A 19,770-nucleotide genomic window follows, 5' to 3' on the forward strand; every position below is an offset into this window, starting at 1 on the left:
ATGATCTACCACTATAACTATCACCCAGCAAGTCACATCACCGACAAAAGGAATGGCCGTGTCATCCATTCTTTAGATGATTCTCATCCGTGGACTTGAATATCATCATCACTCCCCATCCCTCCTCTTGTATATCTCTCAGAATTGCTTCGCATGCTGATGATGTTCATATTCATGGCTTGCTGCGAGTTCAAGTTGCTTGCTCTCCCAGAGTCATCTCTAGAATTTCATACATCGTAGACATGCAGCCTCTGTTCAGACGAATCATGCTCTATTCCTTGGGATTTGAATTGTCTTGATTTTCTAGCCATCTTTTGCCGCTCGATTCTTCATGCAGACATGCAGGCATACATACGATGGATTTGTTTCACGTGTTGCAAATCACACAGCGCATCCATCCTCAACTCTTGGAGGGGTCTGGACCACCCGCTCAAGGCTAAGTGCTCTTGTCTGATGAAGTATGTGATCGTGGCGTTTCTTCGTCAAATCATCCACATATAAATATGTATATGTCAGGGTTGTACAGAGGCTCGGCTTGAGCAGGGGTTTTCTTTGCTGTGTGCAGACGAGGAGGCATCTGGGTCGTGGTAATCGTTCAGCGAGGCGCTATCAGGGGCTCAGGTGCTGCGAGCTGCTTGTATCGTAGATCAGAGGGATGAGTGGATTTGAGCAGAGTAATGTAATATCTGGAAGATCGAACGATCTCAGATATGTCTGTCTTGTCTGCATTGTGGGATGGAAGATCAAGAGACCGTAGGGAGAGGGTTCCGATCGTGTTGACTTTGTAGTTCTTCACTTGCTCGGACGTTGCTTTTAGGTAAGAAGAATGTGTGAAGCATAAGATCCTTCTCTCCCATACTCCATCTTGTAGGTGAGATGTCCGCGGCTCTTACTTGATACTTTGTGGCGAGCAGGGTATTTATCGCCCGAATGTGGATAAAAGTGATGCAGGTGAAGTCGGTACTCGGTGAACTGACTGTTTCTAAAAAGAAAGATTAAATCGTGGGGTCAATACTCTCTGTTCAGAAGCAGCGGATGGTAGATAATGTAATGAGTATCTCGCCGGTGTAAAACATCCAGCAACCGGCCAGAGCTGTTGACTGGGTCATACGCCCAGTTTTTCTCTAGATTGATTGTGATTGGAGGACCCCGTGATTCTCACAATTTGACGGCAGAGACATTTTCTGGTCTGATTGTATCATGCAGTTGCTCTGGTCGTGTGACTGGAGTTTTCGTATATGTAGCAATGAAATGAATGGAGGATTATGTCCTTCTGATTCACGCATACTTATAAGTGATAACGTTTCATACCATTTGGCAATAAAGTAGATGACGAGAAGGATCCTTTGTCCGATGTATACTGCCTGTCTTTGAATATGCAGAAACAAGGCTTTTAGGATGATGAGGCGTTGAGCGATACACTGCCTCAGCTTGAGTCCCGGAGGCTTATGTCGTCCTGTCCATGTACCTTGGTAGTCACCGACGACACATACCTTAGAAAGGTCGTTGAGTATGAGAACGATGCTGTGTCTGAGATGTACTGATGCCAGAGTAAGCCTTCCCAAGCCAACGGGCGTTGGACGATATACCCTTGAATAAAGACATAGCCATTGTATACAGAGTTTCGAATGTCTTCTCCGAATATCGAAAGTGACTTCGCATCGGCTGTACCCTTTCCAGCATGGATAAACGCTCAACGTGAAAGCTATCCAAGCGCCGCAACGATACCGGGTAGAACAACGGCAGCGGCAACCTCATAAACCTTTTCTCGAGGGTTTTGAAAGCGAACAACCTCTCGCAAGTATTCTGATTGACTCGGCGACCGGTAAGATGTCTACTAAATAACGAAATCCCGGTCGGCAAAGTCCCTAACACCATCCTCCAGTAAAGACCGAGGAAACATTTCGGAGTCTTCATATGTGGCTTCCCTCGTTCGATATCTCATCTTGCTTGTGACGAAGACGTGAAGGAGAAGGGTAATGAGTCTTCCCTTCAACCAAGAATATGATTCGTGTCTTGCTCATCGCGTATGTATGGCAGCTAGCCATGCCACGATAGATAAATTCCCCAGCCCAATGGTTTCTTTGAAAGGAATTGGGTACTCGTATTTCGAGCCCAAGGCACACCAGGCAGAGTGGACTGGAGTCATTGTGGTTTTGTTATCACGATCATCCGGCCATCGCGTTAGTTACAACACTTCCGAAATGAGGAAGAATTGTGAGCGAGATTGCTGCGATTGTTTCATAAACCACAACTCCATTCCACTCTGCCTAGGATCAGTGCCTTGTTCTGTCGGACTGTAAACTCTGCTTGCAGATATGCTGTACCGTCATTCAGTTTGTTACTTAAGACTGGCTGCTTTGTTCGACTGACATTTGATGGTATATATACCGAAAGCGCCCTGAATCTCTGGGCTAGCTCTGTAATTGCCGTTGGTAGACTCCGAGTGATCGCTTTCTCGGCTTCCATAGTCTGAGATTGGGAAGGCCATCCTGGGGAAGGTTAGATGTAGTGCGTCATCCTCGTCATGAGCCATGATTTTCAGAAATCTGGCAGTCGGCCAATGCTGGCGTTCAACCCTTGACTTCCAACGACGAGACATGGGCGTTGTCACCGCATCTTCTTCGAGCGGACGATGGTCAATCGGGATGTCTATATCATCGTCTTCGTTAAGCACCACTAACGAAGACAAGCTATCGAAGTGATAAACAGGGTGCCTATTGTTTCGGCAGTGCTGCAGTTGACGACCCATGTAGCGGACAAACATCTCCATAGAATGGCCGAAAGAAGAGGCGACGATCAAAAGAGTTGAGAGAGACTTCGCCCTTGGAGCTGCTGAGGATGTGCCTTGATGGTAAACTATACAATTCGCACACAGCCGTAACCAGTAGCTGGCAGTGAGAGATCCCACAATGGCGCTGCTGAACGCATGGGTAATAAATTGTACCCAGCTATATATGTAAAGACTCTTGAATGAATGCAGGACTAGTCAACTGCTGATGGAACACGGCATGTTCGGTCCTGCTATATGTAGGTCTCCATGAAGATAGGAAATTGGAAACTCCCGCGGTATGTCTTCATCGTGCGTCAGGGAGATACACAAGAGCGTCTTCAGTTGCAAGGTCATGCTGAGCTCCGTGTTCCCTGATGGTAAAATATGCAGCCGCACAGTGATTCCTTGACTGTGTCGCGGGACAACACACAGGCTCTGCGGCTATCAAAGCCATTCGTAGTACATTCCCTGGTGATAGGATATACAATATAGAGGATAGGAAGTCGTTATATTCGACCGGATAATTCTATCTCTTAGACACTGCTAAGGTTTCCTTTGGTGACTGGTTTCAGAGACACCCACAATACGTGCCCTGGTGGTAGAAGATGCAGTTCGAGAACAGCCTGTAGCTGGCCATTTGTCGCCGCGCATAGCGCTACAGAGATGAGGTGGCGAGATCAAAACGACACCCCTTTCTATTTGGACCATCGAGAACCGTACTTCGTGGAGAAGCAAGATGCAAATGAGTTGTGGGAATATGTCGATTGTTCCTCGCAGGCCTCTAGCTCTGCAACTCTCCTTCGATGATGGTATATATGCGCTGATTCTTATCTCCGCAACAGCCACCATAAGGGAGTGACTGAAGCGACGTACGTGCATTCCCTTAATATATGCTGGGCTTGCATAATCGTTCGTATCCAAGCTCTCCCGGATGGGATATAGATCCCGGGGACCTTCATCATGCCCTCATCAAGCGATGGAAGGTCGACGCCATTTAATGCACTTATTGGTATCCAGGTTATCGTTCGAAAGAGTCGGGACTGTGTTGTCGATTGCGCTCGAGCCACCTTGGTCTGGGGATCGACTAACGGTAGGGCCGGGTTTATGAGATAAACCTATGAGCGCCGATTCTGTGCAGCATGAAGTGAGCTCCAGTCTTCCCAATCTGTATGAGTAGGTGACCAGCGGCAGTACCGGGTTTGTGAGATAGTCCTTGGTGCACCTTGAAAGCATGGCCGGAAGGGAGCTCATTTTCCAAATCCTCCATTTTCTCCATGAAAAGAATGCATCCTGTAAGAGGTATATTCCAGGTCCGAGGATAAGCTAGAGCCTTGTCAAATGAGAATGATTGAGTTCAACACCAGTCATAGTTTTCGTAAACTGGGACTGGATACTGCGGACTTGAAGCTTTCACGTTTGATGTTGGTTTTGGGCCTTCCCTCATTGACGACAGAGTAACGGCTACTGCATCAGCTGCTGCAGAATCGACGGATGCTCGCAGCTTCATAGCCCTGGTAGCTTCGGTGAAGTCGGAATCGTGACGGAGTCGTTCATTTCTTGGGTAGTAGGCAGGACGTGGAAGCTGCCAACATAACTCCAGAGCTTGCGGGCAATGTGGCCCGAAGCTTCGGATGTAGATACTCGGTGATTAAATAGCCAACTCGTACGAGCGTAATCGAAATCTGCATGAGAAACCTAAGGCCGCTTTGCAAGAGACGTATACAATGTTGGTGGTTCAAGAGCGCCTTGCTTGTGGAGGGGCGGCATCCCAACATGGACCCATCGAAAAGCCTCGAATGGCAAAAACCAACTCTGAGTATATGATTCTGTAGAATTGTGTTTGTAGTATTAGATGGTGGCCTGGACTTTCCGGCTTCGCTCAATGGGTGCACCATATATAACAAACGGATTGTTAAAGCTTCTTCAACTTCTTAGTCGGTACCGCTGCAGAGTGGGCCATCGCTGAGCCGTTCTTCCATGATGGAGCCTCCACTTGCGTCTTATCCTGAATCATCGTTTCCAATGTCAGGCTGAGGTGACGCAACGAATATTGAGACCGTGGTAGGGGGAGGTGCAAAGCCGAGTAATCGAGGTATCCGTGCGTCTCATTTTCTCCCCAATCTCCCATTTCGAGAGTTAGTGATTGCAGTTGTGGGCACATTTTCAAATATACACGAATGGCTTTCAGGTAGTTCATAGCGTCGACCGCCATGTAGTCATTCCAGCCGTTGCGACCGTCATCTTCGTCCGGAGCCTAGCCGGTAGGGTAAGGCGAAGAGGAGCAGAACGAAGTATTATGGATCAACGAGAGTCGGCTGAATAGCATGAGTAGTCGTGTGAGACATTGAAACAATATACAGGGCCATCGAAGCAGTTCTTGTTGACGTATATGCTCAGTTTAACCCATGAGACAAGCTGCACAAAGGTGACGAGTCTCATTTGACGTTAGCCGGCTGATGGAGAGCGTTAGTGTCGTCGGAGACAGTGCTACCGCACCACCAATAGTTTCGCGGGATTTCATATGTTCGTACGCGTCTCCTGTATATCATAGTCCCTCCCTGAAGTTCACTTTGGTAGTGATATAATTAGAAGATTGTCTTGAGACAACACGTTCAAATCCTCCGCCAAGAAGCAGAAGCACCCCATGGGCACCTACTGGGAAAAGGTACCGCAAGGTATTCCAGACGTAGGTTATGTCAGAGAATGTGCCCAATATTCTTAGACGACTCTGCAGGTGATTACTGCAATGGGCACAGGGAGTTGACACTGCCCGCTCAACACGCGTCATGGCTCTACAGCTTCTCATCAATTGAGAAGGCTCAAATCCAGGACAGACATAGCGTGCCATTATTCGACTTTTCTTGACTTATGAGATTGTAAGTGACCATCTTCGTTAGGATATCTCTGTATGTGGTAACCAGGGCTGCATGTAGAGAGGCATGTCCAAAACGTGTCGACAGACCAATTTTGTAAGGGATGGTGTTCTCATTCATCCCAGCGACTTCGAACTTTCGCTTAGCTCTGCATGCATAAGGGAACTCGAATCTGGGTGATGCAGTCACCTTGGCAGATTGAGACTCTCTGCTGCCCGTCGAAGCCCCTTCCATCGAGCGTGGAGATGAGCACATCAATTTCTGGAGCTAGAACCAGACATGTAGTGCCGTGTTTGAGTGGCGGTATGCCTGAATGCTTTCCTCCGAGAATAGGTGGTTATAGCTGAAACGGAGAAGGTTGTGCGAAGCCAAAGACGACAGCAGCCCTGGAGAAGAAAGCCCGCAGCGACGGTGTATCGGAGAGCAATATAGAATCAATGGCCACCAGGGCGATTCCACGCCGCCATTTGAGCAGTTTCAACTTTCTTTCTGATTACGGAAGTTTGTTGATCAGTGCCGTAATCGGGAACTTCTGCAATTCCTTTCCTAAGGACAAGACAAGCAAGACCTGACCAGATCTTTCTTCCGAGCAGTCTACTGCCCAAGTTCCTCATAACACAGCAGCATAGTCCACGATTTGATCCATGTGCTGCCTCGATTTTCTCCACGAGCGGCCCATAGGACGGGTCGTAAGTATATGAGCTTAGCATAACCTTAGATCGAGAATGTAGAAGCACCAATATATTCTTGATTTTGACGCTCTGTTCTTAAAAGCTACCTCGTTGCGTTTTTCGCTTGCAACTGGGTGCCATAGGCCAGAACATGTCAGTGTTTTAGGGCAGGATACATGCTTTCCGCAACCTGGACGATCATGCGAAAGGATCGCTGCAATATCATTATTGAACGAAACCCATGGTTCCGTCGGTGAAAATGCTGACCCGTTGGTCGGTTCCAGTATTATCCATAATAGAGCAAACGCCAGCACGTCGCGTTCGCATTTGTATTGCGATAACTGGGTCTCAGGATCCTTTCAATCACAGTGAAGAGTCGCTGGGAAGTATATAGATGATTGGAATCTCCCATAAGTCGCCGGTTAGTCTTGGGCGAAGGCTTGCGCGGTGCCGTGTTCTAGGACGGCTAGATGGACCCCTTTATAAGTGTGGGCCCAGCTGTCATGCGGGAACGAAAGTCGATAAGTGTCACTTCGATGGTATCACTTTCAGGAGGCTGCTTTCCTCATCAAGTCAACGTGCTTATAAATCCCCGGATCCAGGCATTGGATGCATGTATATAGGCTGATGTGTCCGAGGGAGATTGACATACTTGATGGCCACATCTGTTGCCATTATGCCTCGCTGTACAAGACATTTACTTTGGGTGTATCGTCCGGAAACCAAGGGGATATATTGCATGGCTGAGAGCGAATGAAGTGAGCTGGAAATCCCCAAGATGTGCCGGAAGCAATGCTTGACCTGGCAGGTTTTATATGTTTATGACAGCAGTCTGCGAATATTGATGTTCGCAGTGGGCTTTGGCGACAAACTCGTATGCCTTTCGTTTGCTGCGCCCAACCCGTTCATGGGTACTGATATACAGGTAGGGTCGGTTGTGTTGATATATGGGGTGATTCACCGCTCGGGAAACCTTGAATAAGAAGATATTGAATGTAACTGTGAGGACGAAAGACGTCACCATGGTCTGTCTTTCGCAGATTCTTTGCGTTCTCGAAAACAGTGTGTTCTTGAGTAAGCTGCCAGTGTTGTTTATTCTGGTGATGGCAACTAGTACTGCAAAAAACATCCTGGTTGACGCTATACCGAAGATGACGTCGATTTCATCATCTCCTAGAGGCCCCGAGTTATCTAGGGACAGTCAAGATTAAGCAGTCTCCACTGCTGCCTGAAGACATGCAGGCAGGCAACTCGACCTTCGAGTTCACGTAGAATCCGTAGGCTTTGCTGGTGATTACCAAGACGTATGTTAGTTTGTACAGTGATCAAAAGCGTCTTATCTTCCGCGATCTGCGAGGTGGGGATGCTCACGATGGCTTTATCCAACTCGATGTCTATAAGACACAGGCTTAATCCTGACGAGCCGGTGATGACTCTGAGGGATATATAGAAGCCTTGAGAACTGTGTTTGCGCAAGGGGCTAATAGAGTCTGTTGGTGTTCGCTAAACTCACATATAGTGTATGTATGAGGTATCGGTGAGCTGTGGTCGTCTTGTAGTATATAGGAAGAGGCTGAATGGGGTGGGTCGAGATAATGACCACTTAATAGCGACTATAGCCCTATATCGAAGGTAAGATGAGACATAGAAGATAGTATCGATGGATTTGGCCCGAGATGATGATGAGATGGGATGTTTGAGATGAGGAAGAAAGAGAAGAGAGGGAGGTGAGAACAGAATCATTTATACCTTTGCAGAGCAGCCCATCCATCACTGAATCCAGGCATCTTCACTCCATATCTTGCATCTACGTGAAGTTGTAGAGATGTAGTGACGTGTAGCAGTGACGGGGCATCCGTGACTGATCTGGCTGTCCGTGACTGCTCTTGCTCTCCGTGACTGCGTTGATTGCAGTGAACCAAGTGTTCGGGAAGGGATGAAATGAAGCTCAAGCGGGTCAGGGAAGGTCCCAAGCAACACTAAACGAGTCAGCGCCGACTCAGCGATCCACTCGGTCTCAGCCGCTGCCAATAGTCACAAATTGGTGCCAATGGCGACTAAGCATCCCGTCCACTTTTAATTAAAGTGATCAGCGGTTCACGAATTCACATTCTCGATCAGGTACAGATCCGATTCCTATCTCCCTGGGCACAATGAAGGCCCACCTCTGGATTCACGATAAAAATCTGGTGACTGCCAACTCAAATGGCATTCTCCGTCACTCTACCCCTGCCGTTGGTTAATTCTCCGAACCCTAAATCAACAATTTTCCGCCAAAATGCATCTATCATCGCTGCTCCTAGCATCCACGGCCATCCTACCAGCTTTAGGCTACAGCATCAACGACTTCTCCTGCAATAGCACCGAACACCCGAATCCCGTTGTGCTCCTACACGGGCTAGGCGCCACCTACTACGAAGACTTGAATTACCTGCAAGGTTGGCTACAAGCGCAAGGCTACTGCACCTACGCCAAAACCTACGGTGCATATGAAGGGTTCCCCTTGGTCGGCGGCCTCAAGGCCATCGCCGAATCGGCCACGGAAATCGCCGCGTACATCCGCGAGGTGAAAGAAAAGACGGGCGCCGACAAAATCGACCTTGTCGGTCACTCCGAGGGCGCTTTCCAAACCCTCTACGTCCCTAAGTTCGAAGATGGCATCTCGGAGATGCTGGATAAGCTGGTGGCCATTGCACCTCCCACGAGAGGCACCAACCTGGCGGGGATCTATGACATTGCTTATGTTTTGGGAAATGTATCACGCGAATTGATCGGCGACATCCTGGATACAGTGGGCTGCGCCGCCTGTGACGATCTCGGCCCGGACGGAGCTGCGATTGATCGCTTGAACGACGGCGAGCCGATCGTGCAGCCGGGGAATAACCTCACGGTCATTGCATCGCGGCTAGACGAATTGGTCACCCCAACCTCCACCTCCTTTGTGCATGAAGATGGGGTGACCAATGAATGGGTGCAAGACACTTGCCCTCTAGACCCGGTCGGCCATATCGGCGAAGCCTACGATCTAAATGTGTGGAATTTGGTCAAGAACGCCTTGGACTCTACTCCGAAGCGCGAGTTTGTCTGCTCGCTGGGGTCTCCCGGCAGGTGAAGGATGGTATCTGTTGGACGTTGTATAAAAGCATATATCTTTAGATACCCAAGTTACCAGACATTAGTGTCATAATGTATAATAATACCGCCGCCATCTCCTTTCACGCCTTTGTCTCATAGATATCCAAATTCCTTCCATGCGCTCTTCTCTCGTCCACCAGTGTGGACTCGGAGCGCTCCGGAGGCTGTTGGCCTTGGACAAGATTATGTCCGTCCCTAGCGACTTGTCAGTAATGAAAGAGAAGCCAGAGGTTCTGGGCCACCATACCCAAGCTTGTTGTTGGGCAAAAATAGCGACAAAATTACTATTGGGGCAGAAAACGCCAGAGCTGCAATAGTGATCGACCTGGATATGTCAGTCTAATATCGGCTTCGAATCGTGTAGCACACGTACCCCATCACATCTGAATACTGAACGGCAAATTAGTGTTGAACTGGCCAGGCGAGGCAGATTACTTACAGCTCTGTCAATCGCTGTTCGCTCGGTTGACCCCCATGCTGGGAGAGTACCTGTAATAGAGTTGTACAGCCGATCAACCGTAGATTCACTCACCCCAGACCCCAGATGTAACCGCAGTTGTTGTCGCAGCTGTCCCGAATATATTCCTCCGGCAATTGCCGACCCTATCCCGTTGCCCAGATACGCGGCCAGCAGGACCAACGATGTGACCTGCGCGAGTTCCGCGTGCGACACCGTGATCTGTGCTGCAACAATCCCGACGGTCTCGATAATACCACTACCAATGCCTTGGACCAGTTGCACGATGAACAACTCGGCCACAGAGCTTTCGTTTGTGCGAAGGCGAACCATGGCCCCATATCCAACCATGCGAACGACCGCCCCGACGACGCCAATCCATTTGTAGGATCGTAGGCGGTACATCAGTAAGCCCGTTCCCATGCCCACGAGGGCTTGCATAACCCCGTTCGTGTAGTAGAGGAACTGTGCATTGCGTGGCGAAAAGTTATGCGACACTTCGGACCAAACATACAAATATGTATGGGTAGCGCCAAAACTGATGTTGTCGATGCATACCAGTATCACTGGGAGCAGAACTGAAAGGTTACTGAAGTAGCGCACGGGCACCACAGGATGCCGGGCAACGTATTTCTCATATGGGTAAAGGCAAGCCAGAATCACGACTCCCACAGCAATCAATGCATCGACCCAGGGGGTCTTCCAACGGCCAGCAGAGGTAGCAGCCAGTGTAATCGGAATCAGAACTAAAGCGAAGCCGGCACTGAGAATAAACAGACCACCTAGGTCGATGCGAGAGAAGAAACCGTATAGATTTAGCTGTTCATTCAGTACGAGACCTGACCGCTTGGCCCGCTGCTGGAAGACGAGGAGGGTGGTTATGATGAAGATGGCACCGAAAGGCATCAAGATGGCGAACATGCCAATCCCCCAACGCCAGCCAATGCCATCCACGACGCTCTGCACAATGAACGCGGACACCCAGGGAATGACGAGGAATGGGAGGTAGAGTATATTATAAGCGAAACCTCTCCATCGCATAGAAGATAGATCCGAGACGATCGTTGCATTCAAAAAGGAGGTGCCAGCCTGCCCGATCGAATAGAGGACGTATCCACCTGCGTAAGTGCTGAAGGTTTTGGAAGAGGCGCAGAGAATGTAGGAAACCACGTAGCATGTGACGGCAAATACATAGGCTTCACCCCGTCCGAGGACGTCGGAGATCTTGGCGATTGGGGGTTTTGAAATAGCAGAAATAATGCTCGCTGCAGTGTTCAAGGTAGCCAGTTCAGCAAGAGCGTCAAAGTCAGATGTAGCAAAGTTACGATAAGTCCCCACGGTCGAGTTGTCTAATTCACTGATACCCGAACAGCGATCAGAAGGTGCTGCCGCTGTAGAGAGATGACAACTTACTAAATGACCATCATCATCGCCAGTCTGGAAGTGATCAGCACTTATGCTAGAATAGAGATATGACATACATACCCCGCATACAACAGATACCGGCCTTTGCGCCCGCTGACGGCTTCCGCAGCTTGGATCTTTGATGCCCCCGTGGCATCTGGAAATGCGGCACTCGATTCGTGAACAGTGACATCGATTGTATCGTGCTTTTCATCCCCGGTGGTGAAGGAACTGGGGACGTTTTCCGGTCTCCTAGACGGACGGAAAATTTCGCTCCAGGCAGCCATTGTGTGGATGTGAGTACTCAAGGACAGAATTCAGTTGGGCGGGCCACATCAGGTATGTATGCTTTTCCGAGACGCAGGCGACAGACCGAGATAGCGGAATCAAATAGAGTGTCGAGTGATCAAGCTCATTTAGTGCGACAGACCGGACTCACCTATCTCCATCCCTGGCGTTCGCAAATGCAGGCGGTCAGCAGAAAGGGTGGGATTGCGATCAAAATGGCGTCACTTGAGACCACGCACAAGCATTGATACACCTTTGACTGGCTGTGGCCGATACTGGGGGGGCGGATGGATAAATGGAGGGAGGCAGACCTGGTGGACAGCCGAAGAGATCGCCGTGACGAAGACATCAGCTAACGTGACTATGGGCTTGGTGGGGGGAGGAGGAATGCCAATCCCAATCCATGACCCCGGCGGCGGTGCGATTTGCCTGCCTTGGCCAGCAAGGGCGCAGAGGAGCCCTCGAGTGTGCCGATCCGGGTGAAGATCGACGACTATAGGCCCAAATGCCCCAAACCTGGTCGCGAAAACGGGCAAACATTTAGTCGGATTCAGCACCGACAACGGCAGTGGGTGAGGAATGTGACCATCAGTGGGCACTTATTGATAAGAAGCTGCATTAGTCACAATGGATCCTGCGGGGGATGGCAATGATCCTCCTAAACTGGACCAGTCCGGCTGCCACGCACGTCCATTTTGGTCGATCGGCGAAGAGGCAGCTGTCAGACCAGTACTGACTTGCTCGCGATTATCGGAGTATTTAATTGTGAGTCAGTGTGAATTGAATAAGTCACTCCATTTGGTGGCAAGGCAGATGGAGAGGGGCCTGAATGTTGAGAAGGTGAGGAAGGGCTGCGGAGAACCGAGGCTGGAACTTTTCCCTTTTCGGACACTGAGTTGGAGTTAGGGAAACTGTTCCCCGCACGTGATGCATGCGGGACGCATCTCAAGTCTCAACATTTGGCTCAAGGAGTATGGGGGATGCTGCAGCAGCTGCATTATTTACTCCGTGCTTGTCTCCTGTTTCGTCCCTTGACAACACCAGATTATACGCCGGGCAGATCAGGCGGAGATCAGCCTAGAAGCTTTGGCTCTAGCCTATTCGAGTTTGTGCCCTGTTTGGCAAGCAGGACATGATCGCATAACCTTGTCTCTTCTGGAATGATCAACGCCATCGCTAGGACCAGAGAGTATCTGGCGCAAAAGAGGAAACGCTAGAAAGAAAACTGGCTCCACTGCTGGTGAGCTTCACGTTCGAGCTTGAAATTAAGCTTCAGTGTACTCTCCGCTGTTCATCCCGAAGGAAGCAGACATCCCAAACCCACTTTGGCATTTGTCATGACCAGGCCACATGATCCGCCAGTTGCCAGCGATCGAATGAGTGAACAGGAAGAGCTACAGTGGATACATATCTTGGGATATGGCATCCCTTGCACTGGTTCCCTTGGCTGGGAGCTTGTAGCGGAAGATGGCACCCATCATAGTCCCTCGCCGATGGACGAGAGGACAGGGTAAATATGGCCTTTCTGCCCACTATTTGCTCTGATACACGTATGGCGTCAATGGGTTGCTCGTCTCTGCCAGTCCGTTCTTCACATAACGAAAACCACGGCATCTGTATGTTTCCTCCGTCGAAGAGCCCAGATGGGGATGAAACAACCAATTTTCAACAAGGACAAACGTGCCCCCAGAGCTTAATTAACGTTATCCCATATATGCGAACGGTAGTACAAATTACACCACCCATAGTTGCTGTATCAATCAAGCAACTCGGCCAAAGCCAAGTTTCAGGATACCGGCGGGAGTGTGGTTAAGCGTCAGAGGCAGAGGGCCAACATCAATTTATCGACTGTCCGGAGACATTTGATCGCTCTATTAAAGGTTGATCTCTTGCTGAGATGACAGACCCACTGTTCCCAGATGCTTATAGCCACATCTATCGTGGATGCTGACCTTGCATTGGGTACGGGGAGTGTGATAAGGGCACCAGCCAATAACCTCCGGGCTGATCCATGCTAGTCTCCGAAGAGTTTGCTACTAGGCAATTAGAGGAAGGCCGAACGCAACCTAAGAAAATGCAAGGGATCACAGGCCACCAGCGCTGATCCGCCATCTGGCCTCCGTTTGGTTTTTCCGACCGCGATCTTCCCTCTCAATCTCGGCATGCGCGGCTTATCCTGGTGAGTTGAGCCCCGTGGCTATCCAACCCCCACTTCGGGTTCATTGCAAATCTCTTACTCTTAATTCGTCGTCGTGTCTATGCAGAAACTGCAGGCCTTCATATTCAGCTCTAGCTGAATGACCTGTCAGCCCGCCCGGTACCTTGGGTCAACCATGGCTTAATCTACATTTAACTCGTGGGGCACCCTTGACTATCCCCTCGATGCGTACACGGTGAAGTGGATGCCGTGCATTGTCTAGTCTGAGAACACATGGATCTCTTAAAAGCCTCTGAATACGGGTCGTTTCAGGCCCATGTACATCCTGCAAAATATGGAGCCTGGCGAAAGGTACTCCATGGCATAGGAATCGCTGTAGTAACTCTGGCAGGTCTTGCGTGGTGGACATCGCGTTTCTATATTGGAGCAAATACTGAGATTGACGTCCACTCGGAGTTTAGCTGGGAACAGGTGAGAGACTTTGCATTTGTTGCTAGAAATGTCTGACCGGTAAAGATAACACCTTCGCGATCACTTGTGTACCATGACTGCTTCGATGGGTTCCAATGCGCCCGTCTCGAAGTGCCCATGGACTACAACCGATCTGATGGTCAAGGACGGCGCTTCGCGATCGCCATCACTCGTCTTCCAGCTAAGGTTCCGGTGACAGATGCCCGATATGGCGGCGCGGTCCTGACAAACCCAGGTATGTTGGGGGGTGTCTATACAATCGCCCTGACTAATTGCGTTCCAGGTGGACCGGGTGGTTCAGGCGTCGCCCAGGTGCTTGTCAGCGGCAAATCCCTGCAAAAGACCGTAGACTCAGAGAACGACCCAAGTATCGTCAATCCAGATAGCGCTTCGCAGGACAAGTATTTTGACATCATTGGATTCGATCCCCGCGGGGTCAACAACACAACTCCAGGGTTCAGCTGTTTTCCTCATCTATTTGCCCAGCGGAATTGGGAACTCCAAGTGGCAGCCGAAGGCGCACTGGGTAGCGCACAGGATGCATTCTGGCATAGCTGGGCTCGCGCGACTGCCCTTAACACTGGATGCTCTGCCAACTTGTCCACTCCTCCGAAGGATGGAGAGGAGGCTTTGGGCGAACACCTCAACACACCCCCTGTGGCTAGAGATATGCTCGAGATCGTTGAACGACACGGCGAATGGCGTGCAGAACAAGGCCTGCTGGAGCAGCGCCAACAGGATCATAGTCATGGCTATGATCCAGGACAGAGTATAGTAGCGCGAACGCGATGGCAACGGGGACAGGAGAAGCTCCTGTACTGGGGCCGGTCGTACGGAACCATTCTAGGCTCCACGTTTGCAACTATGTTTCCCAATCGTATTCATCGAGCTGTGCTTGATGCTGTGGTAGATGCCGACAAGTACTATTTTGGGGAGGGGCCCAATGCTGTTGAGGACGCTGACGCCATTTTCGATCAATTCACGCGATACTGCAATGCGGCTGGGGCAGATGTCTGCCCTTTTTATGCTCAAGGCGGACCGGCCGCCATCAAGGAGACATACCTGGCACTAGAAGACGCTCTCTACAACCGCTCATTACCAGTTCCCGCATCAGCTACACGAGGTCCCGAAGTCGTGACGTGGAGTGATCTCAAGGTCATCCTGCGAATTGCTCTGTATCAGCCACTTTACGGATTTCCCCAACTGGCAGAGATAGCGAAAGAACTATCTCAAAAAAGTGGCGCCACCCTTGCCGACTACAAAGTCGAGGGCCGCTCCCCGTCATGCACTTCCGATCAATGTCTTCAAGCTGGACCATGGTCTGCTGAGTGCCAAGTTTCGGGGCACAATGAAGCATATTCAAGCACGGCCATCCTCTGTGCCGATGCGGAGTATCTGCAGGATGCTGACGAAGAAGAGTTCCGGCGCTCCTGGGCGTCATTGCAGGAAGACAGTGCCATGCTTGGGGATTACTGGGCCAGTCTTTTGATGAGCTGCGTAGGGTGGAAGGTAAAGCCGAAGTGGAAGCTTACAGGTAGTAGTGTCTTTGTAATCTAGACCGTTCATTGCTGATCTTTTTAGGGCCATTCGCAGCCAACACCTCCCATCCACTGCTGTTTGTGAGCAATACGCTCGACCCAGTGACACCGTTGCGGAGGTAATTATCTTGTTCCCTGGGAGACTTGACATCGAGGCTAATATTTCGCAGTGCGCGCAAGATGTCCGAGAACTTTCCTGGCTCGGTGCTTCTACAGCAGGATTCTGAAGGCGTAAGTAACCCCACATGTCAAGTGTGATGAACGATCTGACCCTTCTAGCACTCAACATTGGCAGCTCCTTCCGTGTGTGTTCACAAAAAGATCCGTCAGTATTTTCAGACAGGCGAGCTTCCGCCCCCTGGTGTAGTATGCAAAGCAGACGTGAAGCCCATCTTGGGAGCGTCGCCTTCGACACAGAAGGTGATGACTGCTGAGGACCGACAGCTATATGAAGCGCTTTTGGAGGAAGCGCAAAGAATGGCAATACCCCGGCTACCGCTGTAAATTTGGGATGCCTGGGTCAATGCGCCTGCTCGATGTTCCTACACGACTCATGACTCATGACCCAGTCTATCCAACACAGGTTTCTAGTGTATATAGCAGTAGAACATCCCGTAGCAGCAGAGCCAATAGATACTTCCGCGGGCTGTACGACCGATCACATTCAATAAGTTCCAAGTGTTTCCAGAATCCAGGCACTTCCGGAATAGTCATGAACCAAACTTGGTCGAGCATCCATAGCGATGCGGTGCAACCTCGGTTGAGATCCGTCGGGTAACCTTGATTACTGGCTTTGGTTCAACCCCGCGCTGGTCAGATAAGCATATCTTCTCTTCCTCTTCCCTTCCCCTCATCCCTTCCTCCTTCTTCATCATCACAACCCTACATTGATTGCCAACCCCCCAAGTTGATTCAACCTTATTACTTCATCCAATATGGCCCCTCCCACCGCCACCGAAACCACCATCTTCTCTCCCGTTCCCACCCAAACCCATTCTACCCAAGAATCGGCTGCCGAAGCCGCCAAAGTGAAGAACACCCCCCAGAAATTCCCACAACCCCCAGTCTTCGAAGATAAGTACAAGGAGCGCGAGTACCTCAAAGGTCGACTGGCAGCCGCATTCCGCATTTTCGGCAAGAATGGCTACGATGAAGGTATGCCATCATCACTCATCCCTACTACTTAGATCCGATAACCTCGGCTCGATGGGATTGGCAACAATGATACTAACATTTGTTCCAGGCGTGGCAGGACATATCACACTCCGTGATCCAGTCGACCCAACCACCTTCTGGGTGAACCCCTTTGGCCTAGCATTTTCGCAGATCAAGGCATCCGACTTGATCCATGTGAGCCACGCCGGGGAAATCATTGGCGGCGGACCCGTCCGGCTGCTCAATGCTGCTGCTTTTATGATTCACTCGGCCATTCATGCTGCTCGTCCGGACGTGCTCTGCGCTGCGCACAGCCATAGCATTCATGGACGAGCTTTTTGTACTCTCGGACGGCCGCTGGATATCATCACGCAGGATGCGTGTGCATTCTACAATGTCAGTGGTGCCCACTAGCTACAGAACCTACAACTGACCAAAGCAGGATATCGTCCTGTACAATCAGTTCAACGGCATCGTGCTGGCCGAAGAAGAGGGCAAGAGCATTGCTCAAGCCCTAGGCACTAAGAAGGCTGCACTGCTGCAGAACCACGGGCTTCTAACAGTAGGACAGACCATCGAGGAGACGGTGTTCTGGTTCGTCAGTCTGGAGAAGTGCTGCTACGTGCAGCTCATGGCCGACGCCGCAGCCGCAGGCCGGGGCGGACAGACCGTCAAGGTAGACGAAGCGGATGCAGCATTCACATACAAGTCCGTCGGCACGCCAAAGGCTGGGTATTTCAGCGCGAAGCCCATGTTCGATTTGATCCACGAGGAAACAGGAGGAAGCTATCTGAACTAGCAGCTACACCTCATACCATAAATATATACTGCCACAATACTACTCCCTCCCCATCCTCTCCCACACCTCCCTAACCTCCCTCCCATTAACAGCCGTAAGCGGCTCCCCGACAACCTCCCCATCATCCCCAATCACCTTCAAAATATTCTCCATGGCCAACCTCTCAAACCCAATCCTAGTCTCCACCGCCCCGCCCCCAATATGCGTCGTAAGCGTAACATTCTCCATGCTCCTCAACCTAGCATCAACAACGGGCTCAAACTCATGAACATCCAACGCAGCAGCAGCCACCTTCCCAGACCTCAACCCCTCCACCAAGTCCTCCTCAACCACCACACCCCCCCTCGCCACATTAACAATCCTCGCCCCATGCTTCATCCATCCAATCTTCTCCCCATCAATCAACCCCCTCGTCTCCTCATTCAACGGACAATGCACCGACACACAATCCGCCACCTCCAACACCCCCCTCACCCCACCCCCCCATCTCACCCCCAACTCCCTCTCCCTGCTCTCATCCACCCTCACCGCATCATAATAAACCACCTCCATCCCCAACGCCCCCCTCACCTTCCTCACCACCTCACTCCCTATCCTCCCCAGCCCAATAAGTCCCAGCACCTTCCCCCTCGGATTCATCGACACGTCCGCCAAGTTCTTATGACAGTCCATGAACTTCTCCTCATCCCCGGACCTCGCGGCAATCTGCGACGCAGTAAAGTTCCGGAATACGCTCAGGATCATGTATAGTGTTGTGTCGGCGACGGCTTCGTCGGACGCGCCCGCCCCGTTCGTGTAGTATATTCCCCGCGCTGTGAGGGATGGGATGTGAATGTCGTTATAGCCGGCGCCGGCGGACGCGAAGATCTTTACGCTGCGTGGGAGGTGGGAGATTAGTTCGGTGTCCCAGGGGGACATGGTTTTGCCGGAGGAGAAGTGCGGGCGGAGGAGGGCGGTGATGGGGCCGTATCTGGATTTCTAATTAGTGTATGTCTTGGGGGGTAAGAAGGGAGGGGGGTATATACTTGTTGGTTTTCAAGGCCTCGATAAAAGCTTCTCGGGTTGGAGAGGTGTCGCGGATGATGGTGAAGCGGGTGGAGAGGGGTCCGTTGTAGAGGTCGTGGTTGTAGGCGATGGGGTCGCCGAGGTGGAGGATTATCGGCTTGGTCATGATGAATTCGTGGTGGTTGTGTATGATGTGGAGATATGATGTATTGGTAGAGGAAGTGAAAGATGAGATTTGGGATTGCAACATTATGTATAGTAGTTGTGAAGATATAGTCCTGCGGATAATTCTCCGATTCGACTCGGACTTGTTTCCTAGACGATGATCATCAGGGTTGAGGAGGGTGTTTACCCCGACTTGCTTCTTGTTTTCTTTTAGTGGAGAGTGGAGGTCCAGTGCTTGGGCTTAAGTTGAATTTCTGTTTCTATGTGCAGGTTTGAGTCTGTCCCAGCTAGCTGGGATATGTTCTATGCTCTTTCTTCTACTCAGCCTATACTTTCGTATAAAAGGTGTCAATATCCCAGGCCTCCTTATTACTAACACATTGATACTACAGATGCCATATGAATTGGATTGTGGCTGCATATTATGCTACTCGATAGCACTCTGCTCACAGTCTCGCCGTGTAGTCAAATGCAGTGTGATAGGGCTCGCCCGTCTGCTATTTGGTGGGACAGTTTTACGACGCAGGAGCTTTTCTTAGTTAATTTGGAAGAAAAAGATGGCATATGAAGGTAAAGCAGTATCACATACTAGGCTGCTAGCTTTATAACAGCCAGGGCCATTAGAGGGCGTTCGCCTTCTCAGGGGTGAACTCGAGCTTCGCCGACTAATGGGACATATATTGCAATGAAGAGTCATGAACCTTGTTCTGGTAACCAACAACTCCCAGCCTCTGGATTGGTCGCAATTTATTGGGGTCATTGCGATAATGACGCCTTTAAATGAGACTCTGGATTGTCCGGTTATGTTACTTACCACTGAGACCTTCCTGAAGTGAACGGAACACCATGTTTCTGATCCTTAGGAACTCAATTGACAT

General features: G+C 50.4%; 6 protein-coding genes across 6 annotated transcripts; 3 read left to right on the plus strand and 3 right to left on the minus strand.

The window, feature by feature from the left end:
- Positions 1–4,685: 4,685 nt before the first annotated feature.
- Positions 4,686–5,212, minus strand: BO79DRAFT_255230 (uncharacterized protein; the record flags this gene model as incomplete). Its single annotated transcript, XM_025686120.1, has 2 exons — positions 4,686–5,027; positions 5,132–5,212. The coding sequence occupies 2 exons, from the start codon at positions 5,210–5,212 to the stop codon at positions 4,686–4,688; spliced, it is 423 nt and encodes a 140-aa protein (XP_025539404.1).
- A 3,383-nt stretch (positions 5,213–8,595) lies between these two features.
- Positions 8,596–9,429, plus strand: BO79DRAFT_265858 (esterase/lipase family protein; the record flags this gene model as incomplete). Its single annotated transcript, XM_025686915.1, has 1 exon — positions 8,596–9,429. One exon carries the CDS (start codon positions 8,596–8,598, stop codon positions 9,427–9,429), a length of 834 nt encoding a protein of 277 aa, XP_025539405.1.
- A 71-nt stretch (positions 9,430–9,500) lies between these two features.
- BO79DRAFT_195102 (putative siderochrome-iron transporter) lies at positions 9,501–11,935 on the minus strand. Its single transcript, XM_025681110.1, has 6 exons — positions 11,395–11,935; positions 11,323–11,346; positions 9,892–11,266; positions 9,826–9,842; positions 9,700–9,777; positions 9,501–9,647 (listed from the first exon to the last, which is right to left on the minus strand). Exons 1-6 carry the CDS (start codon positions 11,598–11,600, stop codon positions 9,533–9,535), a joined length of 1,815 nt encoding a protein of 604 aa, XP_025539406.1. The 5' UTR covers positions 11,601–11,935; the 3' UTR covers positions 9,501–9,532.
- A 2,382-nt stretch (positions 11,936–14,317) lies between these two features.
- BO79DRAFT_209144 (putative proteinase) lies at positions 14,318–16,394 on the plus strand. Its single transcript, XM_025682544.1, has 5 exons — positions 14,318–14,465; positions 14,514–15,764; positions 15,812–15,887; positions 15,939–15,999; positions 16,048–16,394. Exons 1-5 carry the CDS (start codon positions 14,348–14,350, stop codon positions 16,270–16,272), a joined length of 1,731 nt encoding a protein of 576 aa, XP_025539407.1. The 5' UTR covers positions 14,318–14,347; the 3' UTR covers positions 16,273–16,394.
- A 249-nt stretch (positions 16,395–16,643) lies between these two features.
- On the plus strand, positions 16,644–17,755 carry BO79DRAFT_173370 (class II aldolase/adducin domain protein). Its single transcript, XM_025679680.1, has 3 exons — positions 16,644–16,923; positions 17,012–17,319; positions 17,366–17,755. Exons 1-3 carry the CDS (start codon positions 16,704–16,706, stop codon positions 17,720–17,722), a joined length of 885 nt encoding a protein of 294 aa, XP_025539408.1. The 5' UTR covers positions 16,644–16,703; the 3' UTR covers positions 17,723–17,755.
- A 6-nt stretch (positions 17,756–17,761) lies between these two features.
- Positions 17,762–18,893, minus strand: BO79DRAFT_287622 (D-mandelate dehydrogenase-like dehydrogenase; the record flags this gene model as incomplete). The annotated part of the gene is made up of 2 exons (XM_025688605.1): positions 17,762–18,692; positions 18,748–18,893. The coding sequence occupies 2 exons, from the start codon at positions 18,891–18,893 to the stop codon at positions 17,762–17,764; spliced, it is 1,077 nt and encodes a 358-aa protein (XP_025539409.1).
- Positions 18,894–19,770: the final 877 nt, after the last annotated feature.

This window comes from Aspergillus costaricaensis, assembly GCF_003184835.1.
Source record: "Aspergillus costaricaensis CBS 115574 unplaced genomic scaffold BO79scaffold_16, whole genome shotgun sequence".
Lineage (NCBI taxonomy): Eukaryota > Fungi > Ascomycota > Eurotiomycetes > Eurotiales > Aspergillaceae > Aspergillus > Aspergillus costaricensis.

Coding starts and splice junctions, on each gene's coding strand:
- BO79DRAFT_195102 (XM_025681110.1), bottom strand. CDS start 11,600: ATGGCTGCCTGGAGCGAAATTTTCCGTCCGTCTAGGAGACCGGAAAAC. Junction 11,267..11,322: donor GCGATGATGATGGTCATTTA/GTAAGTTGTCAT, acceptor TTCGGGTATCAG/TGAATTAGACAACTCGACCG. Junction 9,648..9,699: donor TTGCCCAACAACAAGCTTGG/GTATGGTGGCCC, acceptor ACAAGTCGCTAG/GGACGGACATAATCTTGTCC.
- BO79DRAFT_209144 (XM_025682544.1), top strand. CDS start 14,348: ATGGACTACAACCGATCTGATGGTCAAGGACGGCGCTTCGCGATCGCC. Junction 15,888..15,938: donor CCAGTGACACCGTTGCGGAG/GTAATTATCTTG, acceptor AATATTTCGCAG/TGCGCGCAAGATGTCCGAGA. Junction 16,000..16,047: donor TACAGCAGGATTCTGAAGGC/GTAAGTAACCCC, acceptor TGACCCTTCTAG/CACTCAACATTGGCAGCTCC.
- BO79DRAFT_173370 (XM_025679680.1), top strand. CDS start 16,704: ATGGCCCCTCCCACCGCCACCGAAACCACCATCTTCTCTCCCGTTCCC. Junction 16,924..17,011: donor CAAGAATGGCTACGATGAAG/GTATGCCATCAT, acceptor CATTTGTTCCAG/GCGTGGCAGGACATATCACA. Junction 17,320..17,365: donor ATGCGTGTGCATTCTACAAT/GTCAGTGGTGCC, acceptor TGACCAAAGCAG/GATATCGTCCTGTACAATCA.